This window comes from Camelina sativa, chromosome 15 (assembly GCF_000633955.1).
Source record: "Camelina sativa cultivar DH55 chromosome 15, Cs, whole genome shotgun sequence".
NCBI lineage: Eukaryota > Viridiplantae > Streptophyta > Magnoliopsida > Brassicales > Brassicaceae > Camelina > Camelina sativa.
In genome coordinates this window covers 11,032,432-11,052,538 of record NC_025699.1, presented here as the reverse complement: position 1 = coordinate 11,052,538, position 20,107 = coordinate 11,032,432, and the positions used below count along the sequence as shown (strand labels likewise).

The following is a 20,107-nucleotide window of genomic DNA, read 5'->3' as shown; positions in this document are numbered from 1 at the left end:
GTCCCCTTCACAGGGCATTTAATCAACAAAAAGGTTCAACCACTGTGTTAACACTAATAATGATTCATCATCTTGAATCCCAAAGCTGGCTCTGTTTCTTACACACAACCAAACTTTCCCTTTCTTTGCAGTTTCCACTCATGTTCTCTTATTTGTGTATCACTGTATCTCTCTATATATACCTATAACCTTGGTTTTCACTAATCAATCATCTTACAACTTTGGTTCCAACCTAATCTAACACCTACAATGCGTCTTTAGTTTCTCCTTCATTTGTTCTATAACCGTTCTTTGAGTGTGTATCTTCTGCATTTCTCATTTTATATACCTTCCTCTAAAGCAGCTAGGTGTATCTCTCCTAAACCGTAAAGGTGTACCTAGGCTAAGTCCATTTCTCCAATCATCGGCTTATTAAACCATGCACCATGGAAGAACAAGCCATTACATACAATCAGTCGTTTCATGGTATATGGCTGGCCTCACAAACTAAAAGTTTCCAGATTGTACATGAGAGCCACGAAATACACAACAGACTCATGCTAAACGAAACAAAAAGGGTACCAATAGTTGAAATTATCCAGCAATAGATCCTCTAGATTTAAGGTCAAACTCCTACGCGATATATATACCATGAAAAGATTTAGTTATTTACATATGGCCTGTTTCCCATCGATGCCACTTGGAAACACAAAAATGCCTAGACTGGGTTCGAACCCTCGCAAAACCAAAACACTAAGTCCTAGGAGAGCCAAATCAATTACAAGTGCAGCTAGAGGTTTCTTCCTGATCAAAATTCTGGCCTTCATCTCCCATATATTGTACTAAGCAACCTAGTTAAAACGGCGGTAAGAAGTCTACTTGTGAAGCATACAACGAGTAGTCTACACCATAAATAGATATTTGAGATCATCTACTGTTAGACGTGTTGCAGAGCTTCCACCATTATCTTCACCAAATGCAGATGCAACCATTTTCCTTTTCTCTTCCTGATAAAAAAAAAAGATACAACCATGATATGCTCGTTCTGACAAAATTCATAAGCCTTCATATTCCACCATAAAAACTCCATCTAGTATTTAGCTTGAAAACTACCATAAAGATAAATCTAAAAAGGAACCTAAGGGAACCCAAAACCCAGCCACAATGAGCTGATAGAGTTTGAAAATTACCTGAAGAGACAAAATTCTATCCTCAACGGTATCTTTTACAGTAATTCGAGTAACAGTAACTGGCCGAGTTTGTCCAATACGATGTGCACGATCAATAGCCTGATCTTCGGTTGTAGGATTCCACCAAAGATCCAAGAGAATAACATGACATGCAGCTATCATATTCAACCCAAGGTTTCCAGCCTTTAGAGACATCAGCATCACCTTTACCTGTTAGTAAACTTCACGCTTTTAGAGAGCTTCAATATCAATACTCCACGAACATCTCATGTTTCAGAGAAACGACTAGTAAATTGTTTGAGGAAAACATAATCTAAAATATTCACATCACTTACATCTGGATTCTTGCTGAATTCTTTAACGGCCGTGTCTCTTGCTGCTAGACTCATTGTGCCATCTAATCTTCTGAATACTATACCATTTTCAAGAAAACACACCTCAACCAAGTCAAGCATACTTGTCCACTGAGAAAATATTATCGTCTTTACAGCCCCCTGGCTAGGTAAAGATGAGTGAAGACTCATTGGCTCTACAATGGTAACATCGTCGTCATCATATGGCTGTAGCTGTGAGGAAGAAGGCATTTGACCAGGCTGTGCTGAGTTTGGGCTGTCTTGTTGGGAAAGCGACTGCAGGATATCGAGGACAGCTTTGATTTTTGATGAACTGAACTCGCTTTTTAGAAAAACTGAACTATCGACACCTTTATCATGTGAAGAACTACAGCCTAAATCTTCAGTACTGCAATTTCTAAGAGAAGATTCAGAGAAAACAACATCATGCCCAAGCTGTTGTCTGCATCTCGGTACAGGGCACATGTCCTCATCGCCATTCATATAATCTAAAACACATTGATAGCAAAATACATGGCCACATAGCGTAACAACAGGGTTTTCTGGTGGATCCTGCGAATAAAGAGGAAACAAAAGAATATACGTCAAGATAGTCAGGACAAGCAAGACCTAAGAACTAGAGAATAGTGAGCCTGGGACATGTTATATCTCAATTACTCTGCACTTACATCGCAGACATAGCAGATGGCAGATGATGACTCTAATAAGCAATTGATCAGTCTCATTCGAGTCTCCCTAGGGAGTCTTCTAGCTGCTTCTTCTGATACTTTACCAACAGGTTCCGGGTTATATCCTTTAACAAGTTGTGGGTGGTCGCAGGCTTGGCGTAGTCGCAAAAGCATCAGAAGAATATTTGCATAGTTTTGACTCAAAGTTCCCGCAGCAGCATAGGCCTGCAGAGAAAATGAATTATCATCTTATCGGGTACAACCACTAGTTTCTGCTCTCTTGCAGAAACCTATAATTGACAAGAAAAAAAACTCAGAAACATGTGCATCAACTTCAATAAAACTGCTGCATAATAAGGTCAGATTTATGAAACACTTAGTTGCTACAAATGCATCTTCTTTTCCAAAAAGTGCACATCAACTGTAAACCAAGTATGAGCAGATACTTTGTGGAGGAAGAAAAGGAGAACCTTGAATTGTGAACGAGAATCCGCTTCAAGCTTTCTGTAGAAAGACCGCTCCTCCACTGAAAACTCTACCTTGCTCAAATTAACTTTCTTTGGAGGTAGATTAATTATTGGTTTTCCATCAAGCAATGTTCCTATAGACAGCAGAACAGTAAATATTTAGCAGAAACCATTAACTACAGCACAACTACGTGAGAACATAAAAGGAGCAAAGTAAAAATCTACCATCGAACAGAAAAATATCATAATTCACATGAACAAGAAAAATACACAGATGACCGAATTGGTGTCTCATTAATCACTTGACCAGTGGACTAACTCAGGTGACAGCTTCAATAAACTAACAGGTACTCTCGTTAAAGAGTAAATTATAGAGCTGATAAAATCAGCAAGTCTCGAGATAACATTGAATAATTATAATAATAACAGTGATCAGACTGTGAAGTCCTGGCCATCATAAACAGCTCAACCAACCATCACAGAAAATAAAGTTATGATCAGAGTACCTTTGGTGCGGCGCAGCATTATAGTCTTTAGAACAGCTTGAAGCTTCTTGTAACCGTGGGGAGAATTTCTGGAAATTGGAACCTTGATTGTATTATAAAATGACTTGTACGCCGCATATGGATCATATCTAAGAAACCTGAAATAGCTAAACAAATCATCAATCGTATTTTGTATTGGTGTTCCAGACAGACACCACCTCATTTTGGCTCGAAGAGTGCAACAGGCTTTTGCCACTTGTGTTCTATGATTCTTTATTGTCTGAGCTTCATCCAGTACTATTCTGAACCACCCAACTTTTGCTAGAGCCCCGCAATCAGGCTCAGAAGAAGAACTGTCAGTGTTTTTTCTACCTCTTTTTTTACTCTTCTTATTGGCAATCGCCGTGGCTTTCCGTTTCTTATACTTGGAGAGGGAAATACTATAATTTTCAGTATTTTTCTCATCGTTCTCATCCTCATCGACCAAAGGTTTTTCGGGAGCTTCATTAGTAACAATAGCGTAAGTTGTCACAACCACATCATATTCTGCTAATTCATTAGGATCTTTGGTTCTATTTCCACCATGGTAGACTAACACAGAAAGTTTGGATTCTTCAGAAACCTTCTCCTCAAGTTCTCTTGCCCACTGCCTTACAACACTCGCTGGACAAACAATTAATGTACCAGCAGCTGGTCTCTTCCACTTAAATGCCCGTGTTGAAGAATTCTCTTCTTCATCTTTGACTTTCTCCATATCTAAAGCGCCATTCTCATCATTACCACCAGCAGTCAGAACCTTGATCTCACAATTGTTCGAAACATTGAACTCTGGTTTTACATGACTACCACTTTCAGGCTTTGCATTGTCTGACTCATCATCAGCATCCAGGACCAATGCCTCAATTTCTTGATTGCTTGACTTTTTGGACTTCAATTGTGACTCAAGCTTTTGCTTTAGGATAAGAGCAATCGTGGAGACCGTCTTACCAAGTCCCTGCAGAATACACGTTACATAGTTTGAGGTAAATATCCACGTAGCAGACTAACAGTATCACAAATATTTACTGGTCAAGATATTTAATCAAATGTGACCTGATCATCTGCTAGTATCCCTCCTGAACAATGCAAACTTCTCGTTTCCTTCTGAAACATCCATGCTAACGCAATTTTCTGGAGACCAGTAGTAATTAGTAAATAAACCAATACCAACGGCCAGTAAATGGAAATTTTAAACATGCTAATACCTGATGCCTCATAAGAGGAACTGAAAGAGTACCAGGATGTAGATCGATTTCGGTCATGGGTTGATTCAAACCCTGCATGATTAAAGCACTTGATTATCAGAACTGCAATTAACACGCAAATTAATATCAGGTTGATAATGGAACAAAACTGAGCTTTCAACACATTTATAATGCACCAGCTTAAAACCGAAATATAAATGCTACATAGAAAAGTCAATGATCCAAATTATCATTATTCCTCAAAACTGAGAAAAAGAATGCAGCTCATTATTCATTAAAGATACTGAGTATAAAATTGAGTAGATTCAGCATAGTAGTATGACTGAAACATCAATTAGACATACAGACGCTTATATAACTAGTAATGCACCACGAATCTCTGACAAATATTTAACCAAAATAAAATGAGCCAGATTTAGAGTCCAGTATTGCTCCATATTCACTATTACAATCATATCAAGAGATTCAAAAGACCTAGCATATTGTTTAAGCTGGTACACGGGGAAACACGAACAACCTACTCATTATTCGGAGGTTAATCATAGAACACCAAAAGTCTTTTTACCCGGAAATATTCAGCCAGCTTTTTCACAAGGAAGTAAACAACAAGCGGATAACCCATTCAAGAAGATTCATAAAGTCGAACCCGCCCAATCCAACTAAGAAGAACCGAACTAGACATACAAGCACAAAAGAACAGCTAAATGTTGAAGTTCATTATAAGAAAGGTTGGCTTGAGGATGAATACCTGTAGTGCAGCCTGGTAGACCAGCCTCTCATCGTTATTAGCATTCCTATCTTCATCAATGCCAAACCTGTGCACTGGATCACTTGAACCAGCAAGATGAGAAACAGAAGCAGACGTTCCATGATTCAGAGATGGAGGCAGGATCCTAACCCCATTCATGCCACGATGGATTCCTATCTCAGCATGGGCTCCACTATAATGATCACCAAAGGTACTCTTGTTGCGTACAGGTGACACAGCTGGACGACTATTATCCGAGCTAAAGCGACTCCCACTGGCATTACTTGTATTGTTAGGGCCGCTTCTGGAAGGAATGGGAGGGGGATTAAAAGAGGGTGGAAGGGTTCTTTTAAGAGCTTGCTGAGACGGCAGTCTCTCATAGTCAGCACTATCATGATCACCAAAGGTGCTCTTGTTGCGTACAGGTGACACAGCTGGACGACTATAATCCGAGCTAAAGCGACTCCCACTAGCGTTACTTGTNATTACTTGTATTGTTAGGGCCGCTTCTGGAAGGAATGGGAGGAGGATTAAAAGAGGGTGGAAGGGTTCTTTTAAGAGCTTGCTGAGACGGCAGTCTCTCATAGTCAGCACCAGATGCATTCGAAATTCTCGAGTTAACAGTGTTCCCATTCCCTGAAAAAGGCTTAGAGACTCCAGGCTGAGAAGTTTCACTCAAGCAGGCACCATCGCGAGAAGCCTGATTTGTGTGTTCAGCCTTAACATGACTATTCCCTGCAAGTGTTAAAGGCTTAGAGACTTCAGACCGAGAGGTATCAGTTGAGGCACCATTGCGAGAAGCCTGATTTGTATGTTCAGCCATAACATGACTAATATCTGTTAGTCTTATAGGCTTAGAGACTTCAGGCCGAGAGGTATCACTTGAGGGACCATTGCGAGGAGCCTGATTTGTAATTTTAGCCATAGCATGACTATTCCCTGTTAGTGTTAAAGGCTTAGAGACTTCAAGCCGAGAGGTATCAGTTGAGGCACCATTGCGAGGAGTCTGATTTGTAATTTCAGCTATAGGATGACTATTCCCTGTTAGTGTTAAAGGCTTAGAGACTTCAAGCCGAGAGGTATCAGTTGAGGCACCATTGCGAGGAGTCTGATTTGTAATTTCAGCTATAGCATGACTATTCCCTGTTAGTGTTAAAGGCTTCGAGACTTCAGGCCGATAGATATCACTTGAGGAACCATTGCGAGGAGTCTGATTTGTAATTTCAGCCCTAGGATGACTATTCCCTGTTAGTGTTAAAGGCTTAGAGACTTGAGGCCGAGAGGTATCACTTGAGGCACCATTGCGAGGAGCCTGATTTGTAATATCAGCCCTAGGATGACTATCCACTGTAGGAAAAATCATTCGAGGAAACGTTCTCATGCCTACAAGGAAAAAAAAACACAGCATCATTTGTCGATATACTCCATAAAGCTACCAAAACCAATCTCAAAAAGAAAGACAGAAACTGATAAAGGATATGTCGAAAAAAATTGTACCAGCTAGCCATGGGGGATTTGCCCTGGTTTGAGGGGGTGACCTAATAACCTCGTCATCACTATCACTATCTGAACTAATTTCAATAGCAGAATCCATCACAAGATCAGCACTAGGTCTCTTAAGAAACCGAATCAGCCTGCGAAGCAAAAGAAATGGTGTTAATTCTCCAAAATGAAACCAACCACTACAAACAAAGCCACAATGTAAATCAAATAAGACTACTCCGGAGCTATATACATTCGAAAACAAAGCATCATCCTAAGCAAAAAAAAAGTAAAAATCAACAAAAAAGCATCACAAAATAAGTTTGATTTAAGGTTGCTGACTTGGCGACACTATTCTCGAAACGAAACAATCGGATGAAACAAAAACCCTATTCAGTGTAATCGGAAACTATTTTAGCAACCCAGAAAGCCATAGATGGAAGGAATCAAGCACTGGGCGGGATATTAAAATCAATGGCGGGATTTGGATATGTAAAACCCCTACACGATGAAGTAAAAAGTAAGAAAAGTAAAAAAAAATCCAAAACAAAAAGTAAAGGAAGAAGAAGAAACAGAGCTCGAGATCGGGGAAAATGGAGGGAAGGAAACAGTACCAAGGAAGAAGCGAGTTAGAGATGAAAGACGCCACTGTTCATTTAGGGCTTTTTTTTTTGTTTGCTCTCAGAATCTGTCTTCTTCACAAATGTTGCGGTTTGCGACCAAGAAAGATGATGTTGATGGTTCGACTTGATGAGTTAACCCCTATCGTACAGTGTACACTTTCAATTTTCTCAAGTTAAAAAAAAAAAAAAAATTCACATTTTGCTCGGCCCACCATGACGTCTCTCGGCCCATATTCTATTTCCATGTCTAAAACCTCTCTCGACCAATCGGATATTTCCACGTCCACTCCCAGTGACCAGTGCTTTTGAATAGCAACAACACTTTTGTTTTGTTGCTACTACTTCTTAGATTCAAGTTCAAGATATCTTCTTGTAACGCCAATGTTACTTGCAGCAAATACGCAGACAATAAAAGCTCAGATATTGAAGGAGGAAAAAAAAGTGAATTCGATGTTTTGTTTAATGGAAAAGGAAAAGGAAAACGATACACCTCTCTCGGAAGTTCACAAAGAGATCTTAAAGCAAAGGAAGTAAAAACAAAAACCTCATCTGCTTCTCTTCACTTTTTTTTATAAAAATGTTTTCTTGGAAATTGATCCTAAAACCTCGGAATAAACAACACAACATTAAACCCTCTGGTTTTGTTCAACTTTGCCAAAAAAGCCTAAACTGATGAAATAGAATTTAATTTTAACCGAAATCCTGCAGCTTCAAACCCACTACTGCTGCAGTCTGCTCTGTGCGCCAGGCTTATTTGTCTGCGGTCTTTTATATCCGGTCCTTTTAACCAACTGTTAATCCGAAACCAAACTTATAGTCCTTCTTCTTGTGATCCAGCTGAATCAAACAAAACAAAGCCACAGAGTTTTAAAGGCAAATCCTTTTACTTACTGTTAATACAAGAATAGATGATATTGATCATTGTGTACCTCTGCAGACAGAAGAAAATTGAGTCCCATACTCAATCTTTCTTCAAGGAGTGCGGATGCAACTCCGTTGGAATCGATTTTTCCCCGCACACGGGCCTAAAACAAAGCCAGATTATTATAACTACGCGGATTTTGAATGTTCTTTTGTTGCTTATAAACTTAACAGTCCAGAATAATATGGCAACATTACTTACCTGTCTAAGAATGTAGTCATACCCAACACTAGCTGTAACATCTCTTGAAAAGTAGTTGAACATGAAATCAGTGGCAAGTGAAACCTGATAATGTGTCATGATTCACGGAAAAGAATGAATATGTCATGAGTTATCTCTCTACTTTACAAGATTTTAAGATGCAATCAAATGACAACGGTACATCACCTTCTCTGAAATTTTCTGAACATAGTTCATAACAACAGCACCGGTGCTAGCAACTTGTGCAGTGGCAACCTGTTAAAGAAAAGTTCTTAATGTGATGGGTATATAAACTGAATAATCTTATCTACTTTTTACAAACTGAGTTTTTGAAGCTCTCAATTTATAAATAACTTGAAATAAAAAGAGAAGGGATAAACAGTGAGCTGTATTATAAATCAACTGAGAGGAAGCACTACCATTTTATCTGACTCGTATCGAGCAGCATAGCCTATTCCCGACTTTCGAGGCACACCAGCCCAGAAAACTTCACCACCCAAGGATAGACGGTTTGTAACACTCTGTACAAAAAATTATAAGAGTGTAATGAATGGAAAGAACCAATACACAGGCAATAAGAAATATGCTTATATGTACCATACTAAAAAGCTTTACTATTACTGATCAAACGAACGACTGCCCACGGATAAAAGATAAATTTTACTATAACCACAGGCCCTAAGCATGATCAAGGAACGAATCGAGGTTCTTCTCTCATCTATGTCACAGCTAGACGAATCAAGGCAAACAGTACAAGGTTAAACATTCAGAGATGGGTAGAACCTATCTATTTGACTACACACCGAGAAAGCTACAAAGTTTCAGCTATAGCATGGGACAATTCCAGCTTACCTGTATATAAGTTGCTCCAATTAGAGCACTGTTTCCAAGCTGAAGCTGGGCTCTGTAGTCTGAGCCCTGCATAAATGTGAGACAAAAAAGGGTTGAGAAACTCGATGAACCAAATACTGTATAATTCAAAGGTGCATCACATGGATAGGAAATTATTAAGTACTGTGATTTTTCTTACCATGTAATCAAAGTTGAACATTGCATGTGACAGATGTGGCTCATTTGTTATCTGGCAAAGAAAGTAAACAAAGATGACAAACACAATATAACAGAGAGAATGAACGTAATATCCAGCTACACCATAGAATAAACACATTGTCTAACGATGTGGTATTTACCTGAGCATTCGCCTTCACAATTAACTTATCAGTTAAATCCGCTTTCAATCTCGCATTTAGTCTACCATCAGTCATAACCCTTCCAATAAGCATCAACTGCATAGTAACTTTGTCATTTTCATCTCTTTCATGACAATAAGAATATCAAAACAGCTGATTACCAAAAAATTTACCTTTGGCTCAAAATAATTGGCACCAAACTCATAATGGGCAGTTGGAATTTTGATTGTTTCAGCGGACTGAGAAGGAACTTCTGTTGGCCCCATCATTACACTGTTTAAACATCAATTTACATGCTTAGTGAAGAACACAAATAGAAACCATGTCCTTACGAATAGCTATAAACATAAACTTATTACCTGTGACTGAGAGAAAACTTTTGATTCAACGCCTTGGTAAAGTCGAAGCGTAAACCCTCAAAATTGTCCGCCTTTAAAGACACTGCAAAACAAAATCAAACCAGAAAAACCAAGAAAAGCAAAATCAGAATGCTAAAACCTAACATCAAAACAGTAAGAACCAATTAGGAGACACACCATGTGACTAAAACATCAAAAGAAAGCAATATCAATCACAAAACTAAAGTTTGAAAGAGATTAGGAGCAGCTAAATAAGGGTTCGTCAAGTTTATGTGGCTACAAGCCGTTGTCATCTAGTTGTATCTGAGAAATGGATTTTGACCAACTCCGAAGCAGGTAAAATACAGTGTACAGATTCTAATCCAGATCAATTAAGCAAAACTTAATCATAATATAACATTTCTACTGTATGTAAAATCTCGAAAGACCTTGAAACGATTCATTAGAAACGAGATAATACCCTAAAGTATTCGACTTTACTCAATACAAACAAGAAGAGAGCTAAATCTCTAAAAGGAGAATACAATGCACTCAAAAGCCAAACTCATTTGATCTCACAGATCAAAGAAACCCACGAATTGAGATATCCGAGAAATGCAAATTAAGTTCTACCGGAACCCAAAGAAAAAAGACGAGTGAAAAAAATCTAGATCGGAAATGGGATTTAGGATGTACTGAACTGAAAGCTTCACGGTGAAGTTCCTCATAGGGAACAGGGGAAGGGAGGTTGGAGTAATCAACTTTCTCATCGACTTTAGTCTTCGCATCGACTTGTGCCGCCATGAGAGGTGGTAGAAGATCCGCCATCGCCGCCGCTACCGCCTTTGAAATATCCTTTACGGCGACAGTAGAACAAAATGGGAAGAAGAAAAAAAAAAAGGAAGAAGACGAAATGAGAAGTAAGAGAAGTATAAGGGTTTTCTTCAGTTTGGAGGCGAGTCTTGGCAAGGGTTTTGTAATTATACCAGTTCTGGTTTTTTCCGGTTTGTTGTTAACCGTATCGAGAACCACTCGTTAGCCGGTCTCGCCACCTGATTTAATTTAATTTCCAACCTCTAAAGCGGATAAGCGTCGTCTATCGTCCAATCAATTAATTTAAAAGAAGTTAGTTAAACAAAAATTAATAAATGCAATGAAACTGGTTACAAATATTAATACTTGGTTTATTAGAATATAGTTTATGGAATGTCTAATGCTTATTTGACAGAAAAAAATACAATTTCCTAAAATAAAATACAACTAGGATATATCCCGTGCTTAAAGCACGGGTCAACATTTTTAAAAAAATTATAATATAATAATAAAACTATTATTTTTTTTTAATATTTTGTTTAAGATAATTTATTTTTAATTGTTATGTAAATCTATTAGTCTATTTGAATACTAATTATTTTAGAATATTATAATATACTATTTTTGACGTATTATTACAGTTTTATATTGTTTATTTGTTATATTTGCATCATTACTTTATGAAATATAAAATAGTAATTTTAATATTATAATTGTGAGCAAATAAAAATTATTAATTTATCATCTATATAAATTTAGTTTTACCAACCCGCCAATGTAGAAATTAAAACACACATTTTTATACATTGAGTAATATATCTTCGTTTTTAAAAATTCAAACCACAACATATGCAAAAAAAAATGCAGTTTATTTATTATAAATATTATATAAAAATTTCAAACAGTTTGTAAATAAAATAAAATAAAGATGTTAGAGAATCATAATTTGAAATCTTAACAAAATCTTCGAATTTAATTATTAAAAATAATTGTATTGTATACTTGGATATAAATCTTAGTTTTTAAAATTCTGATTGTTTTATATATTTTTTAAAAAATTAATTAGTAATTTTGTCCATAATTTATTAGAGAGAGAAAATATTTTTTTAGATACTTTTAGATTTTTTAATATTTGATTTGTGAGTGTTTTTTTAAAATAATTATATATATTTAAATTAGTTAATTAAGCTTAATAAATTTTTTCTAATGGCAATTTAATGTAATTTTTTACACATTTTATGGTTAGTTTCATATTTGTACTTCTCAATTAATATAGTAGGATGAAATGGGAGATTATAACGTGATATACGTATAATTATTTGTCGTAGTTATGTATGTTGCAAATATAGTAATTATTCATCTTGACTTGTCTGTCATCGATCGTGTATGTAATTTATTTTGATTTGTCTACTGCAACATGTCATCATAACGAAATATGATGATGTAATGTGTGACAAAATAATAATTGTTTTATACTGGATATAACATTAAATTCTTCATTTTTGTTTCCTCTTATGTCCATTTCTAGTGAACAACAGTCTTCATTTTTGTTTCCTCTTATGTAGTTATGTTCATTTCCAAAGTGAAGTGATATTTTTCTCGGTTATCGCACTTTTTGTGTCTGTCTCACAACAAAAGCTTATCTTCTCTCACAACAAAAGAGAAAATAAACTTTTTCATTTGTGGCACTTTTTCAATTAGCAAACAAATTCTTCTAACAAGAGACTTGGAAACATGATGTGAATTATATGTGTAATTAAGATAATGACAGTCTTGAGTTGAGTCTTCCACAGATTAATCGTTGCGTGCAGATTGGTTTTAGAGGCTGCGATTAAAAGAGCAGCGTTAATGCAAATAACGATTAGGAGAACTCAGAGACCAATATAATTGCAAAGAAAGATGACACTGACTAGACCCAAGGAGACCCTTGACAAAATGTCTTTCTCACATTATCTAGTCTCTTGATCCAAAAGGAAATTTTATCATTGCTGAGATGAAAAGGGATACTGATGACTTTTGTGGATGAAACAATACTCTTGAAACGTGACCGAGATGTTTAATAGTATTTCACATAGCCAAGAAGACTTGATTTACATACATCGATTCCTTTATTACCCATTTCTTATTAAACATTATTATCTCTGTGATTGATTATTAAAGAGTGTGGAAGTTGTGAACCAATAATCTTATTAGCGCACAAGACCTAAGTTCAAGATACCCCAAGAAACATCAGGCCAAGATTGATCCTGTGACTTCATGAGAAGAACTCTAACCCAAGCAATCCAACCTTCCCATGACATCCTCTTGTCCCAAGGACTTCCCCATTGCAAGAGCAGAAGAAGCCCTTTCTCTGCCTCTCTCTCTGCTTCTTTGAATCTCTTCTTTCCCAAATACACTTGACTCAACAACACATGTGGCTCTCCCACAAATGGGTTCTTCTCAATACAACCCAACAATATCTCCTCTGCTCTCTCCAAGTACCCTTCTTTGCTTGTGTCACTGCTCACAACTTCCCAGTACATCTCCCTCGCTTCTATCTGCTCCTTTGCATCCAATACCTGGTCCATCACATATGTGGCTATCAACAACAAGCTTAACTTATACCCTTGATAACAAATGAACATGTTGAGACATTGTTCTTTAGTAATGACGTTTCCTACCAAGAATCACTTTTTCTACATTCATATCATCAAAGCACCTTTACTACATAGGTGACAATCCAAGACAACACAATGATGTAGACATGAAACCAATCAGCTAACTAGATAACCTCGAGGTTCAGTTAAATTCCTGATAGTAACTAAAACTCCCACTCCCAGTCTATGTTCGCTTTCATCTTTCTTTTATGTCTCTTTATGAATTGTGAAAGCTACTAAATTAAAGAAGATACAATCCTAGACACAATGATCATGACATGAAAAAGTAGATAAAGAACACCACTATTAGTATCTGGATCATACCTTGGTACAAAAGCTGAAAACTGGAGGCACCACAAGCTCAATATCCTCATCTCTCTCCTTTCTCAAAACAAGTCCAGAACCAGAAACCCTTCTCCTCTCCTCCATCAAAATCTCCTCTTCTCTCACAATCAAACTATAAATCGCTCCCATCCTCGAATTAGAATTCATCCAGAGCCCAGGCTTCCCATTCCCAGGCCATAACGCAGTCACGTTATTCCCTCTAAACTCAAGCCTCCCATCACGGTTACAGAAGAGCTCATCTTGAAACCCAAAAAGCTGATCACTAAAATCCGCCATAGTCATCAACAAGAAAACACCAACGACTCTCCTCGAAACAACGATTTCTTCACCTGTCTTGATATGTTTCACAGCAACACCGTTCTCAGGAACCAAACCATTCACCTTCTTCCTCCACTCTTCATCCCCATCGAAAACCCCTTTCTCCTTGGCGTTCCTCAACGAAACCTCTGAACAACCAAGATGCTCAACGAGCTCACGATCAGAGTAATTAAACAAAAGATCGTCGTGAATCAGAGTCTGTCTCGGAACAACGCAGAAGAGATGAATCAAGGACTCGGCAGCTTCGCCGACGTGATCACGGACCACGTCACGGCCAGTTGAAGGATCGAAGATGGCTAGATTGACATAGGAGTTGGAGTAAGCAGAGTGGAATAGACCGCAGAGGCAGACGGATTCAGGAGCTTTCCATAGCTTGAGGATCTTGTAGATGTCGATCAAGTGATCTAAGAAGCTTCCGTGTTTGTGCCAACACTCGCCGGCTCCGACGCTTTTGAGGACGGCGATCAAAGACGGGAGTTTGGGATCGATCTTCTCTAGCTCTCCTCGGAGAAAGGGACGGGCTGATTCTAGAACGGCGTCGTTTGTTGATGAACCCATTTCGTCTCTATCTCACACACTCTCTCGTCTCTTCTGTTGATGATCGCTTCTTCATTGTCAAAAAAAAAATCACCTCTCTAAGTTTGTCTGATTATTAAAGCATTGACCAGGTTAATATTTTTATGATTTATTCAATTACCTAATACCATTGATTCTGAGCCGTTGATTTGTTCATCAACAACACCTTTCCCACTTCTCAGTCAATAGTGTTTTTTGTAGTAAAAAGATATTGATTACCAAAGTCACCAAAACCTTGATTAAAAATAAGGAAGAAGAAGAGAGAAGTAAGAGAAGTATAAGGGGAAAAAGGCCATTTCTGACCTGTACAATGTCAAAAGTGTCAATTTATACCTGTACAAACTCTCGGTGCCAATTTATATTTATACTCAAATAAAATTCAAATTTCATACCCAATTATTAAAATAGTGCCGATTTCAAAGTCAAAATCAATAAATATTAATCAACAGCTGACTCAGATGACACGTATTTAATGAAGTGGCATCGTATATCAAAACTACGTCGTTTCGATGCTGTAATTTCGTTTTAAAAGAAAAATGTAAGACCACAGGATCGAACCCGGGTCCATCAAAATTTAAATCAACACTTTAACCATATGATCTAGTAGCTTTCTTCGGAATATTGAGGAACTTTAATGTTAATAACCATATCAACCCACGAGAATCTCCCTCCTTTTCCTCTTCTTCTCTTCCTTGGCATCGTTAATTGTATTGATAATTTTTGCTTCCTCATTCCTTAATTTTTACTGAAAAACAGAAACCCTAGTGATGATGATTGTGATCAAAGAGGAACAACGAATTTCCAAAATTTAAAATTTTAAAAGAAACAAAAAGTTAAAAAATCAAATCTTGGGAAACCACGATGAATATAAACAATTAGTGATTGGACCAACGGAAGCGGATCTAGATGGAGAAGGAACCACGGCGGAGCAGCCATTAACGATGCCAAGGAAGAGGAGGGAGATTCTCGCAGGCGGAGATGGTAATAAACACTAAAGTTTCCCAATATTCCGAATAAGGCTGCTAGATCATATGGTTAAAGCGTTGATTAAATCTTTGATGGACCCAGGTTCGATTCTAGGGTATTACCTTTTTTTTAAAACGAAATTACAGCATCAAAACTACGTAGTTTTGATATATACGATGCCACTTCACTGAATACGTGTCATCTGAGTCACCTGTTGACTAATATTTGTTGATTTTGACTTTGAAATCGGCATTATTTTAATAATTGGGTATGAAATTTGAATTTTATTTGAGTATAGGTATAAATTAGCACCGAGAGTTTGTACAGGTATAAATTGACACTTTTGACATTGTACAGGTCGGAAATGGCCCTTTTCCCGAAGTATAAGGGTTTTCTTCAGCTTGGAGGCGAGTCAGTTCTGGTTTTCTCCGGTTTGTTGTTAACCGTATCAAGAACCGCTCGTCAGCCGGTCTAGCACCTGATTTAATTTAATTCCAACCTCTAAAGCGGATAAGCGTCGTCTATCGTCCAATCAATTAATTTAAAAGAAATTAGTTAAAAAAATTAATAAATGCAATGAAACTGGTTACAAAAACTAACTAGTTAATACCCCGTGCTTTACAGCACAGAATGACACATGTTGTAATTTATTTATGTATATTTTGAATGCATAAAATATTTTAGTTTATGTATTTTTTATAATTACAAAATTTTAAATAGTGTTAAGTAGTATATTTAGTTTACTTACATGATAAATGTTAAAACATATTTAGATAAATATGTTGTTTAGATATCATTAATCCTTTGCACGGTAACATATATACAATGATCGTTTTGCAGTTTTTAAGCGATAGCGGTATGATTAAAAGGTGTTAAATTCAAATATCATATTTTAATTTGGTTTTAGTTTGGACTATTACATGTAATTATTTTAGTTTGGCAAAGACATCTCGTCCCATCCTGTCTTGCCATATCCCGTCATATTTCATCTCGTCTCTACCATTAAAAAATTTTATGTACCATAATTAGTCTCTTTTAAAAATTTTATTGTCCAAAATTTTTGGGTAAGAGCATAACTAACTTTTATACTTTTCTCACATTTTTTGACATATAATTTATTTTCTTCTACAATAAAAGATTTGTTCATAATAAATAAATTAAAAAACTACTTTTTTTTGGTGAATGCCCAGGGGTTAAAGGCCGCTAGAATTTTACTAGAAAAGAAAAAAAAACTGGTTACACGTAAATCCGTCTATGGCACCGAGTACCATTAACATCATCATGTAACAAAGACTCAACTATAGTAGGAGCTACCATAAAAACAATATTCAATTTAAAAAGATACTTATTAATATTCAGTTTTGCAGGTATATAGTAATACAATATAGTCAATCAATTGTAATTATTAAATTTTAGAGTTTTAAATACTTATTTTAGGGTAATTACTATTTAAAAATACAAATATAAATTGAAATTTCTTCCGGCATTCTCAAAAATACTCCTTTTTAAAAAATACTCATCCATGTTAACTATTTTTAAAACTACGCCTCGTTATGTACAAAATGACCAAATTACCTTTTTTGAGTGAAAGCAATAATGTATAGTCACCAAAATCCAAAAAAAAAATCCGCCAAAAATGATAATTTTTCCGCCAAAATCAAAAACTTTTCCACCAAAAAATGAAAAAAAAATCCCGCCAAAATTACGGAATTGGATTTTCCCACAAAAGATGTTGAAATTTATACCTTATAAAAACTTCTTAAACGCTTTTTAAAATGTTTTTTATATGATTTTTTAAAGGCATTTACAAAGTTCTTATAAGGATAATTATAAGGCTTTTATAAGGTTTTTTAAGGTTTCTACTTTTATAAATCTTTTAAAAATCTTTTTAAAACCTTTCAAAAACTTTTTAAAAACTTCTTAAAAACCTTTTAAAATCTTTTAAAAACCTTTTAAAACCTTTAAAAATCTTGTAAAAAATTACGAGAATACTTCATCTGGGGAAGAAGATGAAGATGGAGGAGATTGCTCCAAAGGTGGCGCCAAAAAGAACAGCTCTGTCACAACCACTTGGTCAGCCGTGCATAAAACTGCTTTCCGCGAAGTAGTGGACAAGCTCCCTCCCCTCTCTCGCACAGTATCCAATATCTTTGGTGAAATGAAGAAGCAATTTTCAATGGTGATAATTGATGAAAATAATAAATTTATGAATAGAAGTGGATGTCAAATAAAAAAAATGATGATAATTAATCTATAAAAAAAGTTTGTGCAAAAATATATGTAAATTTATAGAGAGTTTTTAATTATGATGGGAAAAGTAAAAAGAGTTTTTTTAAATACTAATTCCCCCCCCCCCTGGCATCCTACTGAATACTCATACTTATTAATGTTAAATTCACATTTCATCATCATCATTCTAACATGACAGGTCAGGACAAATGCATTGGTATGATTCAAATTTTCATGGGAAAAGTAGTTAAACTTTCAAAATTTGCTTCATATCATATGCACACAATTTTAATAAAATATTTTTAAGACTTTTAAATGTTTTAAAAGAGTTAAAAGCCTTCACCAATGGGAACCTAAATAGCTAGAGCCCAGCACATATTGATTTATATTAACACATCATAAACCAACACATTTTTTTTTCTTTTTTTTTAGTGCAAAAACCAACACATCTTCTTTAATACCTAAAATCAACGAAGAGTTATTTTTGAACTGACCATATAATGTACACAAACCAATATATGACATAGTAATTAATTAATTATCCTATTTGTAATACTTACAATCTATTAGTTAACATAGTATTTGAATATAAATACAAAAAAAAAAATAAGATGGTGGAATCTACTTTCGCTCATGACTTAGGGCATGTTTATTTGGGGATCATGTGGGGGTGTTCTTAGATGAGAAATAATGTAAAAATATTGTAAGATCAGGTCTTAAAATCTTTTGTTAAGAAGTTAGTTTTGTTAAGAAGTTAGTTATTGGGAGATCAGGTATAAGATCTTAAGATTTAATATTATAATATTCTTATAGAAATTTAAAAATGTTGAATAAATACAAAGATTAATGTTTAATATATAATTTAAGTATGTTTAAAACTATTTAATAAAATTTTTATTAATATTCTTATTACACATATTACAATTATTAAAATTTATAAAATAACATTTTATTAAAAACTTATAAAACTTTTATTAAATTTAAAAAAAAAAAACATTATTACTTAATTATTTAAAGAAGACAAACATTTTATTTAATTAATACAAATGACCAAATTTATTCCAAATATTCTCAATCAAATCCTCCTTTAATTTGCGATGTGCTTGTTTATCACGAATTAATGTATGACCTTCACCTAAACCTTCAATATTTGAAGACATAGTTACTGAAAAGGTAAGATCCGGAGTAGTTCCAGTTCCATCTTCTTGTTGGAATTCTTGTTCGTCATAGAGTGTGTATGAATCTCGTTCATCTTCGACAATCATATTATGCAGTATGAGACATGCTCTCATTATATATGCAATTTTACCCTTTGACCATAAAAGAGTTGGATTTTTAATCATGGCGAACCTAGATTGCAAGACTCCAAATGCACGCTCAACATCTTTTCGTGCACCTTCTTGTTTTTGTGCAAATAAACGATGTTTCGGATGTTGTGGTTGTGGGATGGATTTAACAAATGTCGCCCACTCCGGGTAAATACCATCCGTCAGATAGTAAGCCAAATTATACTCATTTCCGTTGACATAGTACGTAACTTCGGGAGCTCGACCGTAAATAATGTCATTAAATACTGGTGACTGATCAAGGACATTTAAATTGTTACAAGTACCTGGAGCTCCAAAAAATGCGTGCCATATCCAGAGATCTTGTGAAGCTACTGCCTCCAAAACCATTGTTGGCTTATCGGTGCCTCTTGAATACATTCCTTTCCAAGCGGTTGGGCAATTTTTCCACTGCAAGTGCATACAGTCAATGCTTCCAACCATCCCGGGAAAACCCCTCTGTTCTCCATAAAATAGTAGCCTTTGAAGATCCTCTGGTGTTGGTCGGCGTAGGTATTCAGTGCCAAACAAGTCAACTATCCCGACGACAAAATGTTCCAAACATTTACGAGCAGTACAAGCAGCAAGACGTATGTATTCGTCAACCGAGTCTGTCGCAGTCCCATATGCTAAAAGTCGAATTGCTGCTGTACATTGTTGTAGGGGTGATAGACCATTCCGGAAGGTTGCATCCTTTTTTGGCTTAAAATATGGAACTTCTTCACTGAGACGATTCACAATACGCAAGAACAACGGCTTGTTCATTCGAAACCGTCGCCGGAAGTGGTGAGCATTGAAAGTGGGATATCCACATCATTCATGCCACTAGCTTTCTCACCCTTTGCCTCTGCGTATGCTCCACAGAACTTACTGACTTCCCTGCTGATTTTTTGCCATCGTTGTCTACAATGATCAGGGAGCCTTGGTTCACCACCACCAAGGACATGATCACTTGTTGCATAATAATCACCAATGCGCTTCCAGAAGGACCCATACGGTTGATCATTCC

At 36.1% G+C, this 20,107-nt stretch overlaps 3 protein-coding genes across 4 annotated transcripts; all 3 read right to left on the bottom strand.

Annotated features, from left to right (window-relative positions):
• LOC104746404 (helicase-like transcription factor CHR27) lies at nucleotides 523-7,382 on the bottom strand. Of its 2 annotated transcripts, XM_010467873.1 has the most exons (13): nucleotides 7,231-7,382; nucleotides 6,632-6,768; nucleotides 6,405-6,517; nucleotides 5,614-5,795; nucleotides 5,135-5,543; nucleotides 4,387-4,458; nucleotides 4,235-4,312; nucleotides 3,164-4,136; nucleotides 2,661-2,791; nucleotides 2,191-2,415; nucleotides 1,505-2,074; nucleotides 1,170-1,379; nucleotides 523-986 (listed from the first exon to the last, which is right to left on the bottom strand). In XM_010467873.1, the coding sequence occupies exons 2-13, from the start codon at nucleotides 6,726-6,728 to the stop codon at nucleotides 882-884; spliced, it is 3,165 nt and encodes a 1,054-aa protein (XP_010466175.1). In that variant the 5' UTR covers nucleotides 6,729-6,768; nucleotides 7,231-7,382; the 3' UTR covers nucleotides 523-881. The 2 variants fall into 2 exon arrangements, with proteins under 2 accessions (XP_010466175.1, XP_010466174.1); XM_010467872.2 differs by adding an exon at nucleotides 7,005-7,117 and having other exon boundaries at nucleotides 555-986; nucleotides 5,135-6,517; nucleotides 7,231-7,375.
• LOC104746403 (mitochondrial import receptor subunit TOM40-1) lies at nucleotides 7,676-10,830 on the bottom strand. Its single transcript, XM_010467870.2, has 11 exons — nucleotides 10,592-10,830; nucleotides 9,912-9,993; nucleotides 9,726-9,825; nucleotides 9,553-9,648; nucleotides 9,393-9,443; nucleotides 9,215-9,280; nucleotides 8,782-8,883; nucleotides 8,549-8,617; nucleotides 8,363-8,446; nucleotides 8,169-8,264; nucleotides 7,676-8,076 (listed from the first exon to the last, which is right to left on the bottom strand). The coding sequence occupies exons 1-11, from the start codon at nucleotides 10,716-10,718 to the stop codon at nucleotides 8,023-8,025; spliced, it is 927 nt and encodes a 308-aa protein (XP_010466172.1). The 5' UTR covers nucleotides 10,719-10,830; the 3' UTR covers nucleotides 7,676-8,022.
• On the bottom strand, nucleotides 12,735-14,658 carry LOC104746402. The gene is made up of 2 exons (XM_010467869.2): nucleotides 13,664-14,658; nucleotides 12,735-13,261 (listed from the first exon to the last, which is right to left on the bottom strand). The coding sequence occupies exons 1-2, from the start codon at nucleotides 14,558-14,560 to the stop codon at nucleotides 12,893-12,895; spliced, it is 1,266 nt and encodes a 421-aa protein (XP_010466171.1). The 5' UTR covers nucleotides 14,561-14,658; the 3' UTR covers nucleotides 12,735-12,892.